At 33.9% G+C, this 14484-nt stretch overlaps 1 protein-coding gene and 1 pseudogene across 1 annotated transcript; both read left to right on the forward strand.

The window, feature by feature from the left end:
- The first annotated feature begins 558 nt into the window (after positions 1-558).
- On the forward strand, positions 559-1053 carry LOC108327409 (F-box protein At1g19070). The gene has a single exon (XM_017561116.1). The coding sequence runs from the start codon at positions 559-561 to the stop codon at positions 1051-1053; it is 495 nt and encodes a 164-aa protein (XP_017416605.1).
- Positions 1054-12368: 11315 nt separating this feature from the next.
- LOC108327408 (cytochrome b-c1 complex subunit Rieske-4, mitochondrial-like) lies at positions 12369-14034 on the forward strand (annotated as a pseudogene).
- Positions 14035-14484: the final 450 nt, after the last annotated feature.

Consider the following 14484-nt stretch of genomic DNA (forward strand, 5'->3'; position numbering starts at 1 on the left):
AACAAACTAAACAATTTCTCTACTCAAAAATTATTTTTACATACATTTTTTTAATATCACCGTTACAAAAGTTATATTTACTTTAAATTATATTGTTTTAATGTTTTCTAAATCATTCTTACAAAAAGAATATTTTTTTTTTGGGAAAACTGCATTATTTTAATGTTATAAAAATATAAATACAGAAGCTAATAATAATAATAATAATTGCTTGTTATATTAAACAGTAAATAGAAATTTTTATAATTAGTAAAAATTTACAAAGAAAAAGAGTTCATTAGTTGGTTGACTAAGCACTTAAACTTTAATCTATACATAATAAGTTAGGATCAATTAATATTTTACTATGTTTTTCAATGGTAAAAAATATCAATGCAGTCCTTAACTGCATCCCGTTTTGGAATTATAATTAAACAGAAAAAATGTTGGAAAAAGAAAAGTTGAAAATCTTGCTTCAACGTGAAAGTGCTTATATAAAGGAGGAACAGAAGAAGAATGGGTTTATGAGGTTAAAGGGTTTTGTGGTTGTTGCACTCAAACATATTCATCAAACCAAACATGGCCGATAGGATATGCGATTTACCTGACGAAGTTCTATTTTACGTTCTCTCTTTCCTCCCAACCGCCGCCGCCATCGCCACCACCGTCCTCTCCAAGCGCTGGAACGCTCTCTGGCGCACGTGTCCCTCTCTCACCTTCGACGACTCCGACTACTTCTCCAACCCAACCAGCCAATCCTACTCCCGCTTCGTCCAGTGCGTACACGTGGCAATCCTCTTGCGCGATTGGCATCAGACGGTGCGTTCGTTCCGCCTCAGTTGTCGTTCTTCTCTCTGCGACTACACCAACGTGACAGTGTGGATAAACACGGTGTTGCAACTAGGGGTTCAGCACCTTGACCTCTGCGTCGAAAACTTGTTCAACTTGCCCAGCGCCGTTCCCACATGCAAAACGCTCGTCGTTCTCAAGCTGGAAAAGTTCTACATTAAGAATATCTCCACCTTTGATTTTCCTCTGCTCAAAATCATGCATCTGAGAAACCTATATTTCTGAGAAACCAACATATAAATGAAAAAGAAAATCATTTATATTTAATTTATTTTTCAATAGCTTTCTAAGAAAATAAAGAAGCCTTATTTTTTTAAAATTAAGAGCTTCAATTAGAGAAAATCTTCTCTTAAATTTCAATTTGGATAATTATAGATAGAAAGTTAATCTAATTTATAACCTAAAAAAAAGCGAAATTAAATATTTAAATTTCAAATTTATAAAATGATCCTCTAATTATATACTTAGAGAATCTAACTCAATAAATATTGTCATTTTGCTTTTGTTTCTTGATTCTAGAACTCTCAGTCCTATAAAAATTTCAATTTATTTTTTATAGTAATTATTTTTGTAAGAGTTAATTATATTTTATCTTGTATTCAAAATGAACATTTTTTCTAAAAAAAAGGCCCATGAGTTGGCCCTAACCCACAGGGTTTTTGAAGATATTTTGGCCCTTTGGGCTTTTTCTACGAGAGGCTTTTTGGCCCTATGGATTTTTCTGGCCCCAACCCACGTAGGTTAGGGCCAAACCATGTAAGGGGGCCAAATTGACAGGTCTACTCAAACTAATAGTGAAGGAGCAGATTGGATATATCCAGGATTTGTTCCTGTGGGCATTTCGCTAAACCTTAGAAGATGTTGTTTTAAGAATTACAAAGGTTGGAGAGGTGAATTAGGGTTTGTAGAATATATGATGGGGAATGCAGAACAATTGCAGACCATGTCAATCGGCTGTAACAGTTATGCCAAAGAAGACCAAAAGTTCAAAATGATTAAAGAATTATCTCTGTGCACAAGGCGTTCTGTGAGTTGTAGACTTATATTTGAATAGTTTTACACCTCAACTTGCAAGAATTATCAAATTACCAAAACCTTTTCTTGCTGTTGAATGCTTGCAATTTGAGTTGGCAGTTTTTTCACTTCATCTTTCATTTCTAAGCTGGAAAATGTTAGACGTTTCCTTCATTCCTTGGAGCATATTATGAAATATTCATTTTGTGATTATTTGTAATTTGTAATTAATGTTCAATTAAGTACAAAATGAGCTTGGTTGGTGTATCAGTTTTAAGAATTCTACAAAACTAATCGAGATATAAAAAAAAATTGTGAATAAATTGAATCCAATCGTTCCTACTTTGGTCTATTAGTTTGGGTTTTAAATTGATTTAGGTTGAGTTAACTCATACATTAATTGGTTAGGTTATTTTATAAAATAATAATTATATTTAAAAAAAATAAAGATATTGTGCTAGCTAGTTATATCTATTATAATAAAAATCTTAACAAATTCAAATTCAAGGTAATATAATATATATACTCATCATGACGGACTAAAACATAATTTTCCTTCTTTTCAACTAGTTAGGAGGATTTTCCCGATATGCAACCAAATGAGCTCCTAATCATACACTTCCTAAATATGCCTTTCTAAACCCTTACATGTTGATCAAAAGTTTATGAAGGATCTTGAATATGGAAGATTTTATTTTATATTGAATTTTCATTATGAAACACTACGTATTATTTACTTACAACTTTCAAGGTTGAATGAGTTTGAAACATGCATATAGGAATGTTTCATGTTAAAATAGAAATCATATGCATCTTATGCTTTGATTGAAAATTAAGTGTTTTTAGAAAATGTTCTAAAAAGAGTTATAAAACAAACTAATTGATTTTAACTTAACATAATTAATTATCATTATCGACATAATCAATTATTGTTAGTATCAACTCATTATTTTTCATTAGTTCGAGTACGTAAAAATGTTGCGTATATTATGTTTAGACAACATTTTTATACTCGGAATCTAATTTAACGTTTCCAAAAGAAAAAAAATGGTGTAGTGTAATCAATTATATGATTATCATAGTTTCTTATTGTGTTTTTAATTTAGTGAAAAACATTATGAGAAATTATTCCTAAATTTAATTGATTAAGTTTTCTAAAATATTGTATAAATTTTTTTCAATGTTCTATTTGAAAAATAGTAATTATTTTGTAATGTTATTCTTTATACTACAAAAAAAAAATTGATATTTAGTGGGACTTATTCTATTTACGAAACTTCCCACATATTAACATGATTTACGAGGGTTTGATGGGTTGTCTAATACAATAATAATAATAATAATAATAGAGATTTCAATTTTTTTTTCAGAACTTTATGACATGCACACATTATAATACATTTTTACTAAGGTACGTGAGCGACGACAAAAAGTTTTCGCTTTCTCACTTATATTTCATTTTCAGTTTTCCCAATCACCTTTTTCTCACGTTTTCAGCTTTCATCTTCAAATTAGCTAGCTCCACAGAGTTTCGTTCACATTCTCCTTTGATGTTCATATTTCCAAACCCCAGACACAATTCGAGGTCCCCTTTCTCCTTTGATTGAAAAAGTTAGAAACGTTTTCCAACTGATTGAGCCCCAAATACTTGTTCGGCAGTTGTTTTCAAAAAGTGGAGTGATGGGTAGTTAAAGGTGAGATGGTGGGAGGCCGCTGAAGTGTTTGGAGTGTTCGGTCCTTATTAAACTGTAATGCAAATTCTAAAAGAGTGTAAAAACTCCTAAGATAAAAGAATTTAAATCTAATACAAATTCTAGAATATTGTGGAGAAGCTTAAGATAGAAGGAAAAAATTAAGAATATTTTACATAGGTAAAAGTTTAGGACATTTCACATAAATTGTGATTAGCATGTTCTAGAATAATTTATATATGGATCTATAAATACTCATGTATTCTATCATTTGATGCAAGCAAACATCAACAACAACTAAGACAACTACAACACTTCTTCCAACTACTACTTCTATATTCTACTATCTCCATATTTTCTCTACATTTCACTATCTCTAAATTTTTTCTACCCCATCAACTACTTCTTTTACAACCTCAAAACACTATGCAGTGGGTTCTTGGCTTCGATGTTGGAGTCGTGGCTCTGATGAACACTATAACGGCTGGGGAGTTATAGTCTCTGTTTTCTAGCATTCTAGTGATCTGTGAAATAACCTAGTAAGTTCACGAAACCCTCACATTTGCATAGGTTTATCGATCATCTGAAAGTTTATTGATAAATGCTTATGTATAAGCGAAAGGTGGTGCTTAAAGATCTATATAAGTTATTAATATGAAAATTTTAACAATTTTAACGCAATGTTTTTACAGAAATTAATCTGGAAAAGTTATTAATAACATCCAATTCAAGAACATTTGTGTTTGATATTTATGGGGGAATAGTTTGATGGCCATGTATTCTGAGTGGGGATGTTATTATTGCCCATGTAGTCTTGATATTTGTTAGTTTTACGTAGTCTTGGTGTTCATGGTTAGTTTTACGTAGTCTTGGTGTTCATTGTTAGTTTTAATAAGTCTTGATATTTGTTAGATATATTATTTTTATTTTATTTTTATCTTTTATCTTTAGTTAGTTTATTATTATTCTTTATTTGTATTTTGAGCTTAGTCCATATTCTTTTATTATAAATAGAATACATATTCACACAAAGGAGATTAATCTTATACATAGTTTTACATTATATTCAGCATGATATCTAGAGTCTAGGGTTCTTTGGAAAAATGTTTGTCGCCCTTGCCCACTACAATCGTCGTCGTTAGAGCCAACGCTGGTGCCATTGTCACCATCAATGTCATTGTCATCGCTGTCAGAGCATCAGTTTCAACCAGCAACCACGGTTTTGCTCATCTCGACCAAGCGACCACAATGCTGTCAAGATCGCTACCATCATAGTCCATACACACTTTCACGATCACAGTTCTGCCATACTTTCTAGCTTCTCTAGTTGCACACGTGTTGTTGTCTTCGATGTCGATTACCTTCATTGGACTCATTGCAACCTCTCTCTCTAAATCTAGCCTGGTTGTGTTGATTGGGCCTCTTTCAGGTTTTAGGTTTTTACTCTCTCTTGCTTGTTCATGGCTTATGACCTCTCTTCAGTCACTAGTACGTTTGACCCCATCACTAGTACGTCTTACCTGTCCATATATATTAACTATGTCAATGTTCATTTATCTATTGATAAGTTAGATGACATTAATTATGTGACCTGGGCATCGCACGTTAAAATTTAGCTTAAGGGTCAAGGGTATGTTGATCATATTACTCAGAACGTTACAGTTATTGATTTCACTGCCCGTTGGTTAAAAATTTATGCTCGTTATGCATTGTTCTCAAGGGTACACTTCACTCTTCTTTAAAACAATTTTTTTTCATTCCTAGGAAACATGTTTTAAAATCTCGGAATATGCCAAATTATTATACACCAATAATATTCAACATCTTCATGGTTTTTGTCATGATTATTTCAATGTTGTGACTCTTCGGCATCAAGACTTTATGGTTGATTATATTTGTAAAATTCATGTTCTGTTTCGTGAATTTAATGAATTATTTTCTCTCTTCTCTACTCTTGCCCAAAAAATAGAGCAATGATCAAAGTTCTTCATGTTATTAGTGTTGCACGACGTTGTTGATGAATATTCTCATATCCGTGATAAGATTTTGGGTTAACTTGTTATTTCCACTTTGACTTCTACTTGTTCTACTCTTTTTGGTATATCTAGTAAACACATCAATGATACATTTGTTTCCTCTACGTTGACATCTCAACATCATGATCACAATCACTCTCGCAAGTCGAGAAAATGACGTCTCAAGTGTGATCATTGTGACAAGCTAGGCCACAAGATTGACAGGTGTTATGCATTACATGTTCGCCCTCTTAGATATGCTGCTATTGTTCAGACTACTTGATGGAGAAGAGAAATCCTCTATTAGACGTGAACATGCACAACTGAATGAAGGACACAACAAAATTAAGAATTGAAGCAAATGTTTAGTGGAAATGAAGATTGTGGTGTATAGAAGCAATTTGCCTAAGAAAGATAAACCCTAAATAAGGGAAGAGGGCTAAAGCAGGCTTTGGGAGACTCTTTGGCCAATGACTTTTGAAGAAGAGGGGATTGGAGTGATGTCAACATCAGAACTCGTTATCATTCAAAAGTGTCCATTATAAAGCAAGGAGCACTGAATTTATAGATCCATTCATCCTCTGACCATGCCTAGCTACCCTCATGATCATCAAGCATTGTTCACAGATCATAAGACAATATACAAGCATGTTGTTGGGAAAGGTTGTCCGCTAATGCTGAGTGAGGGGAAGAAGTCGCTGAGCAAAAGCATTTTGCTAGACTTGAATTGGCCTTTGGAACGTTGGCATTGGACAACCTCTAGTTACTGCTGAGTGTGAGCTTGTTGGGCGTGTAAACAAGCTCATTAGGCGAGTTTTGGTTACTCTATCTCTCTTATTTATAGCCTTCTTTCACCTTATTGAACCTTCCTTTATGACATACTTCTAGTAAGGGGTCCATTGGCTGGACTCATTCCATCACTACTCCTCCATCCCAATCACCTACTAGAGATCCTCCTTCGTCTGATATTACAGACGACTCTATTATTTTCAATAAATTTCTAAAATGGTATAAGGATCAAGAACCTTCTAGTATGTTTAGTATGTTTAGTATGTTTATTATGTTTATTATGTTGTTTCTTATGTTTAGTAAGAGGTTTATTATGTTATTTATTATGTTTAGTATGTTTAGTAAGAGGATCAATTGTTGCTTGATGAGTCGATATTTTATTCACTTAACTTAGCTTATTGTGCTAGAATTAATCGGGGAATTGTGCTTAAATGTCCGGTATTTTTCCAGTTTTGCTAATTGTGCTTAATTTGACTTGAAATTCTAATTGTAATTAATTTGAATTATCTGAGCTAATTATTTTGCAAGGAAAATTTCAGAATCACAGTTTAAGACATTTGAAGGTTAAAATAGAAATAGCAATTGGACCCAAAGAAAATGTTTATTCAATTCAAGAAGTGCACTCATTTGTTTAGGAAGAGGAGGTTTTATTTTGAAGAAAGGATGTGCAGAATTTTTGTTTTGACCGTGCCTTTCTACTCCAGTCAAGCATTTCGTTTTGGACTCCATTTGTAAAACAAGCTCACGGATCCAATGCTCATTTGCTGAATTATCAAAGCTGGACACATGGCTTCCTTTTGTTGCTTTTATCAAAAGTTTATTGAAGAAATGTACACGGCGCACATCACCATTTGGTTTTGTTTTCTCGGCTTAAACATGTACACATGGCCACATATGGACAATTCTTTGGCAAGCATTAAACTGAAGAAAGTGGGAACCATCACACTCTTTCTTGGTATAAGTGGTTTCAAATTGAAAAAAAAGTAGCATTAAATCAATGGACACGTGAAAAGAGCAGGAGAAGAATTCACATCCCATTTAACAAATAAAGAAAGATGTTACTTTCACATCTTACCCCATCCACCAATTTAACAAGTGAAGATAAATGGAAAAAGGGGGTCACCACCTAGGATTTAAAGTTCACGGGTTTTTATTGTGAGAGGCAGCAGCATGTTTGGTCACGGCTTGGTCTTGGAGAAAGAGCACCCACCATCTTTGAAGAAAGCAAACGGCACACATGGAAAAGGTGTATATTCACTTTGGCTTGTAGTGCAGATTTTTCACTGCTCTTCCACGAAGCTTTTGGTTTTGGACATTCAATAAAAAATAAAAAAGAAGCTCACGGTGGCAGCAGTAGCGTTGAGGGAGGAGAAACTCCAGCTTCCAGCAGCCACGTCTGAAGAAGAAGCACTCGGCATTGGAAAAAGAGGATGGCTGTCCAAGGTCCTCCACGGTCCACCTTGGGAGAGCTCACGGCTAGAGCAACAAGCAACAGCAACGTCCAAAGATGGTCCAGCATGCAGCCACCGCCAAATAAGAAGAGCCCTCGGCTGGGAAAGCCACCACATTCACGTTGATTCCAGAGAAGATGAGAGAAGGAAATGGTGAAGAGAATGAAGAAGAAGAGGCATGGAAGTCCACGGTGGCTGCTGGAAGTAAACTGGAAGAATGGAAAAGCTCACGGCAGCTTGGAGCTGGAGCAACTATGGTCTAGCAAGAAGAGAAGCAGTGTGCACGGGAGCAGAGGTTGCATGTCCAGCAATGAGGGTCCAACTTCATATTAATTAATTAATATTGAAGAAGGGCCCAGCATGATTTGTATTGTTGAGGGGATTGAATTATTTGGCTTAAGAGATTGAAGCAGACATCACAACACTAAATAGTGGAGGGCCCATGGTTTCATTTTGCATCATCCATTGAGCACAAAACGTCTGGGATTTTGCTTTAAAAGGGGTACCGTGAAGAGAAGAGGCAGCTCTCGGTAGTGTAGGAATCTCAGTTGTTCCAGTAGAGTAGGAGACGGCCTGGGAGAGACTCCCTCTTCCAGTAGCTTTAGGTCCTTGCTCATTTTCAGAAAAAAGATGTAGAATTTAATTTCTGTACTGTGTTAGTTTGTTCATTTTATTTTTATCCGTCCAGGAATTTTAATTTAATGTTGAATGTTTAATAGATTTGATTTTCAAGGTGCTTTTGTTTTTACCGTCTATTTTATTTTACCGTTTACTGTTTTCTATGTCGTTAAATTTTGTCATAATATTTTACTCTTGATGTTATTTTCAGCGTCATTTTTACGATTTATTTTTACTGATGTTTTTGGGTAAATTTTAAACACTGCATGATTTTTCATTTTGTGATTTTACTATCTTTTACCGTTTGGTTTTATAGTCGTTAAAATTTATTTCAAACGTTATTTTTAATTTTGTGTTGTTTAATTTCCAGTTCACTTTAATTTTACCGCACAAATACAAAAATCACAAACCCCCCTTCGTGTTAAATCTAAGACTGAACCCAAATTGGTCCTTGAGAGACGACCTAGGAGTCACCTCCTAGTTTATACTGCATTATTTTCTGTGCACATCAAATTTGTATGACAGCGACAGTCATATCATTGCTAGCAACATTTAGTTTGTTTATTATGTTGTTTAGGATGAAGTTATATTTAGTCTATTATAGATTTTTAAGTAAGTGTGTATTAAGTTGTGATTATGTTTTAGTTTAATTACTTTTATGTTATTATGGTGATTTTTAGAATGAAATGTTTTAATGATATATATTTGAGTATTTTGGTAAAAGTTTGTCATGTCTTTTGTCACAATTAAAGTATTTGAAAGAATATTACAAAAAAATATTGTTGACAAAAAAATATAAAAGCTTAAATGACAAGATACATTTTCATGTATAAGAGCTTATAATCACTAACAAATTATTGTTTTGAAGAGATTAAAAATAATGCAAACAAAATAAAGTAGTAAACTCACAACATAAATAATACAAACGAAGATTTTAAATCCCTACAATAAAATAATTGAAAATAACGAGGTTTCAAACCTCCATCAAATAGTAGTCACCCATAGGAGAGGTTAAATCATTTCACAAAAAATCCTCCACAAAATAAATCAGATATCATATATCCTCGTAAACCTTCACAAAAAGGGTATGACAAATATATCTGTGAATGTTTAAAAAATCTATACAAATTAATTTGCAAAGTTAAATAAAACCTCACAACTTGAAATAAAAACCTCTGCAGAATATTTTTAAATTTGTTATTGTAGTGTTACATACAAGCAAAAGGTGCTCTAAGAAATTGATGTTATTACATCTTTGAGAATATGTTTTTACCATCAAGGCATTTTGTTTTTTTGAAGTTGATTACTTCACTAATTGATCTTAATCTTTGGATATTCATTCAAACTTTTGTACTTTATTTTAACACCTTGTGAGATGTGTTAGTAGGTTTCATTTCAAACTCTTGTGTAATCCTACCACGTACGTAAAGTCATCCAAACTTTATGTTCTTTCAAAGGAGGAGCATGCATCTTGATGTACCACAAATTATATTTGTTTTTTCATGTTAACTTCTCAATCTTGGTTGTGTTTGACCATTTTCTTGACCACCTTTCTAAACTTTGAAATAAAAGAAATAAATAAAAGGAACTAATCTTTATCAAGGATCAACCATCTACATATGCAAAATGGAATAGAATCGAAAATCTAACACTCATTTATTGGGTATCCAACCAAGAAAGTCACATAAAAACGAGGAAAGAAACTTGACAAACTAGTGAATGTTGAGCATAAATGTATGAGGAAAGATCCAAAGATACAATGTGACGAGAATAATGAAAAGAAACGATATATTTGTAAACTTGTTCTTGATAAACATATGCAAGAACAAAATACAGTTATTACACAAATTGTATAGATAGAACACGCTTCAAATAAAAGAATAAATTATAGAGGTGAATTATACGAATTATAAAGTATGTATTAATCTAACTCTCAAAATATTCATGAGGCTAGATTATATGTAGAATAATTATAACGTAACTAAGTATATAACAAAATAATAGAAAGCCTAACTAAATAAATCGAGTATATCTAATAATAATAAAGATCATATGTTAAGGCTTGAAATGAAAGAGACAAGCTTTGTAAGTAGTCTATTAGATATGCTCAACAAGACACATGTCACTCTACATGCAGATGGCACACAATCTCAACAATTACTTTCAATATGGCAACAACATTTGCTTTAATATAAACATATACATTTTATGATCACATACTATAAATATAATTTGCTCTTGTTTTATTAATATAATGGTTTAACTATTTAAACTCAAATATTGCCAATGCAAAGTTAGCATATAATATTAGTGTAATCAACTCGACTTGTAAAACTTACTCTCTTAAAAAATATAAAATGCTTGGAGCTTGTATCATTTACCATCACAATTTGATATAATGTTTTTTAATAAAATCAAATAACCAAGTGACTAAATAAATCACGAAAAGCAAATTTCATTCTAACACAACTAATATTAAAAAAAAGTGAAAATTGTTGAACTAGTATGTTTGTCTTTAAATAATGTTTATATGGTATTCATAAAAAACTATTTATAAGAAAATTCAACAAGACTAACTCTCTAAATAGCTCACATTACACTATTTTATCAAATTATATTATCTCCACATATTGTAGAAAATGTTTTCTTGAATTTCATACATGTAAAAAAGGAACAGACAAGATGAAACTTTATAACAAGATAAAGTACCATTCAAATTTATCAATTTATCTTTCGAAGTCATCAAAGTATTGACTCGTGTATTCTCACAAAGGATCTAATGGAGAAAAACCAACTTTTTATTATAGTGTTTTCAACTAATGTTGTCAACACAAGAAAAAAAAACATGTTCAAAACCATATGTATTATAAATCATAACAAGTTTAATATAGTAGATATCATGTTAACCAAAAGGCTACCAACTTTTGCTACATAAACTAAAGGATCAATACACTAGTGCAAAAACAGCGTATAATGTCACGCGTTCAACGTCGAACCACTCAATAGCCAACGTTAAAAATGACTGATGATATTTTTGTAAATAAATGCAATTATTAAACATAATTTGGAACTATAATTCGACGTAAAAGGATATAAAACGTCGAATGCCCAAGCGTTAGACGTTAAAAGGTTAGTGAATTCAATAAAAATTTGAGCGGGAGATTGAAAATTCATTCACTTTATCTTAGTGCGCGAGACCCTCTTCTCTGCTCAATTTTTTCTCGAACGAAGTTTGACGACCATCAGATGTAATCTTTCTTTCATTTGATACAAATGTATGTTAATTTACTACTTTATTTATGATTTTCGTTTGTTTTGACCGATTATTTTCGTGTTCTTGTCCTTCATAGGCGCATTTTGCTTTCTCTCTCACTTGTGGCAACACTTTATTCCGATGAACCAAGGTTAGTTTCCGTTTTAAAGAACTTAATTGTTGTTATTTTTTGTTGAACTTCTTTCACTACAATAAAAGTACGTATTAGCGAAGGCTTATTATCGACGACCTTTCATGTCTTTGGTAATGTATTGGTAAAATTGAATACCGAGGAGCTTTTGCCCTACGGTAATGCCTGCGATGTTTTAAGTTCAAAAATTTGAGTATTTATTGCTCAAATTCCCCAAATTTCTCAAAAGCAGAACTCTCTCCCTTATTCGTTGAACTCACTATTGACTTAGGGTCGCAACTTTGGTGGTAGTCAGCCGGTTCGACGCTGCGGTTTGACGGCACGAGTTTGGTGGTGTAGACGCTGACGGAGGTTCGTTGCTGGGTGGCGCTCTTCCATTCCCTACTCTCTGTTTGAAGCTTGAGGTTCTCGCCCTAAGGCAGTTTGAAGCGGTTGTTTTTGTGGACGCTGACGGCAGTTCGTTGGTGGTTGGTTTGCGGCTAGGTTCATGTTTTGGTCCTTGTGAGTGTGGAGACAGTGGTGGGGGTTGTTGGAGGTTGGTGTCTCGAGGGCGTTGCAATGAAGTGGTGTTGGTTTGGCGACTTGGTTTGGGATTGGGTCGTGGATGTTGTTGGAGATGTCAAGGCGAAGAAGGAGGCGGAGGGAGGATATCTGCTGCGAAATCTCGCCAGAGAAGTCATTGTAGGAGAGATAGAGGAGTTCGAGCGGTTTTCGTGGAGGTCGAGGAAGCGGAAGTACACTAGTGGGGAGAGAGAATCAATTGGACCATGGAGGTTGAGGGAAGGGAGGAAGAGTCCCACCACTCTGCCACTTGGGTTCCCTTCTCATCTGTCTCCCTTTATGGATTCATTCGAAGCTTTGAATGATTTGTTTCACTCGTAGTTTTTTTTTGGTTTGGATCTTTCTGTTATTTGAATCTTAGGGTTCCTCTCCTTATGATTATTATCCTTGATTGGATGCTTATGATCATCTGTAAAGCTCAAATTTTTATATGATCGATGTACTTGTGGCTGATTTACTTAAGTAGGTTACAACATCCGGAGGCAGTTCGCCTTTGTGGATTGCGACGTTATTTGTTCCCTTTGGATAATAGTTTTTGGATTTTTCATGGATGTTTTTTTATTAGAAGATGGTGTGGGATTCGTTCTCGTATTTTCCTATGTTATTTGATATCTTGATTTTGTTTGGTACTTTTTTTTCTTCTCTTTTTAATTCTTGGATGGCATTTGGTTGGAGTTTTCTGTATTCCACTGCTTTAAGGAAATTTATGCAACCTCGTTGTAGCTAAATGTTTCAAGGTCATATGTTCCCTGTCTATACAATTTTAACCCATTCTGATGAAAGGTAACTTATTCTGCTTCTATGAGGGAAGTTTAGTTGCTTTCTGATGACATTACCACTCTTGTGTCACTGGATGAATACTTTCTTGCAAAGTATTCTTGAATTTTGTTATTCCTTAAGAAGATTTGTGTGTTACGGTGGGCCTAATATGTTATTGTATGTTATGTTAATTTAGGGTTTTTGGTTTTGTAGTTTTAATTGAGCTTTGTTCATTTGTTGATTCTTTGGGTTATGCTCTTAGTTTTAAGGATTACTTTTTCATGGGTTAATTGGTTTAAGTTTATCTTGTCCAAGTTATGCTACTGATTCTAAAGAAAATAGCCTTATTCATGAAATTCCTGCAACTGTTGCGGCTGTTAAAAACCCTTCTAAAATTATATATGATGAACACAACCATAAGTGATTTGCTCCTGGTGATCCAATCAAAAGGGCATTTGCCTACTTTGTCCTAACTGGTGGTAGGTTTGTTTATGCCTCCTTGATTCGTCTCCTTGTCCTCAAGTTTGTGCTCAGCATGTGAGCAAGTAAGGATGTTCTTGCCCTGACTTCACTTGAAGTTTATCTCTCCAGCATTGAGCCAAGCACTATTGTGACTGTTAAGTGGCGTGGAAAACCAGTATTCATCAAGCGCAAAATAGAAGATGATATTAAGCTAGCAAATAGTGTTGATATTGCATCTCTTCGTGATCCCCAGCAGGACGCTGAGAGAGTAAAGAACCTTGAGTGGCTTATTGTGACTGGGGTGTGCACACATCTAGGTTGCATTCCCTTGCCAAATGCTGGTTACTTTGGCGGGTGGTTTTTTCCATGCCATGGTTCCCATTACGATATTTCTGGCAAAATTAGGAAGGGATCGACACTATACAATCTAGAGGTACCATGAACATTATACCCTTTAATGTTAGCCTTTCGTTGAAAATTTAATGCTTTCACTAAGAAAACACTCATTGCCTTGCACAACACTAGGTGATTTCTCCTAAAAGTGTAAGCAGTGTTGTTCTTGATGCACCAGAGGCATGCAAGCTACTGAGTGTTATTGCAATTGCTTTGTCAAATTGTTCAAGGTAACTATTGTTCCTTGTTTTTTAATGTTTAATTAGTTGAGAAATTTACAATAACTTGTGTGCATGGGCCCATCTATTTTGCATTTGCATTTTATGTCTGACTATTATCAGTTACTAAAGTGTTACTTATTAGAATATTTGGGTTTATGTAGTCTCTTTTATCTGAAATAAATTACACTTGTGCCCTCAGTATTTATCTAAAATAAAGTTTCCCACGCTCTTCCTGGTTCCAATCCTCTTCACTTGAAAACAAAATGGACATCTCAAAG

This window comes from Vigna angularis, chromosome 2 (assembly GCF_016808095.1).
Source record: "Vigna angularis cultivar LongXiaoDou No.4 chromosome 2, ASM1680809v1, whole genome shotgun sequence".
Taxonomy (NCBI): Eukaryota; Viridiplantae; Streptophyta; class Magnoliopsida; order Fabales; family Fabaceae; genus Vigna; species Vigna angularis.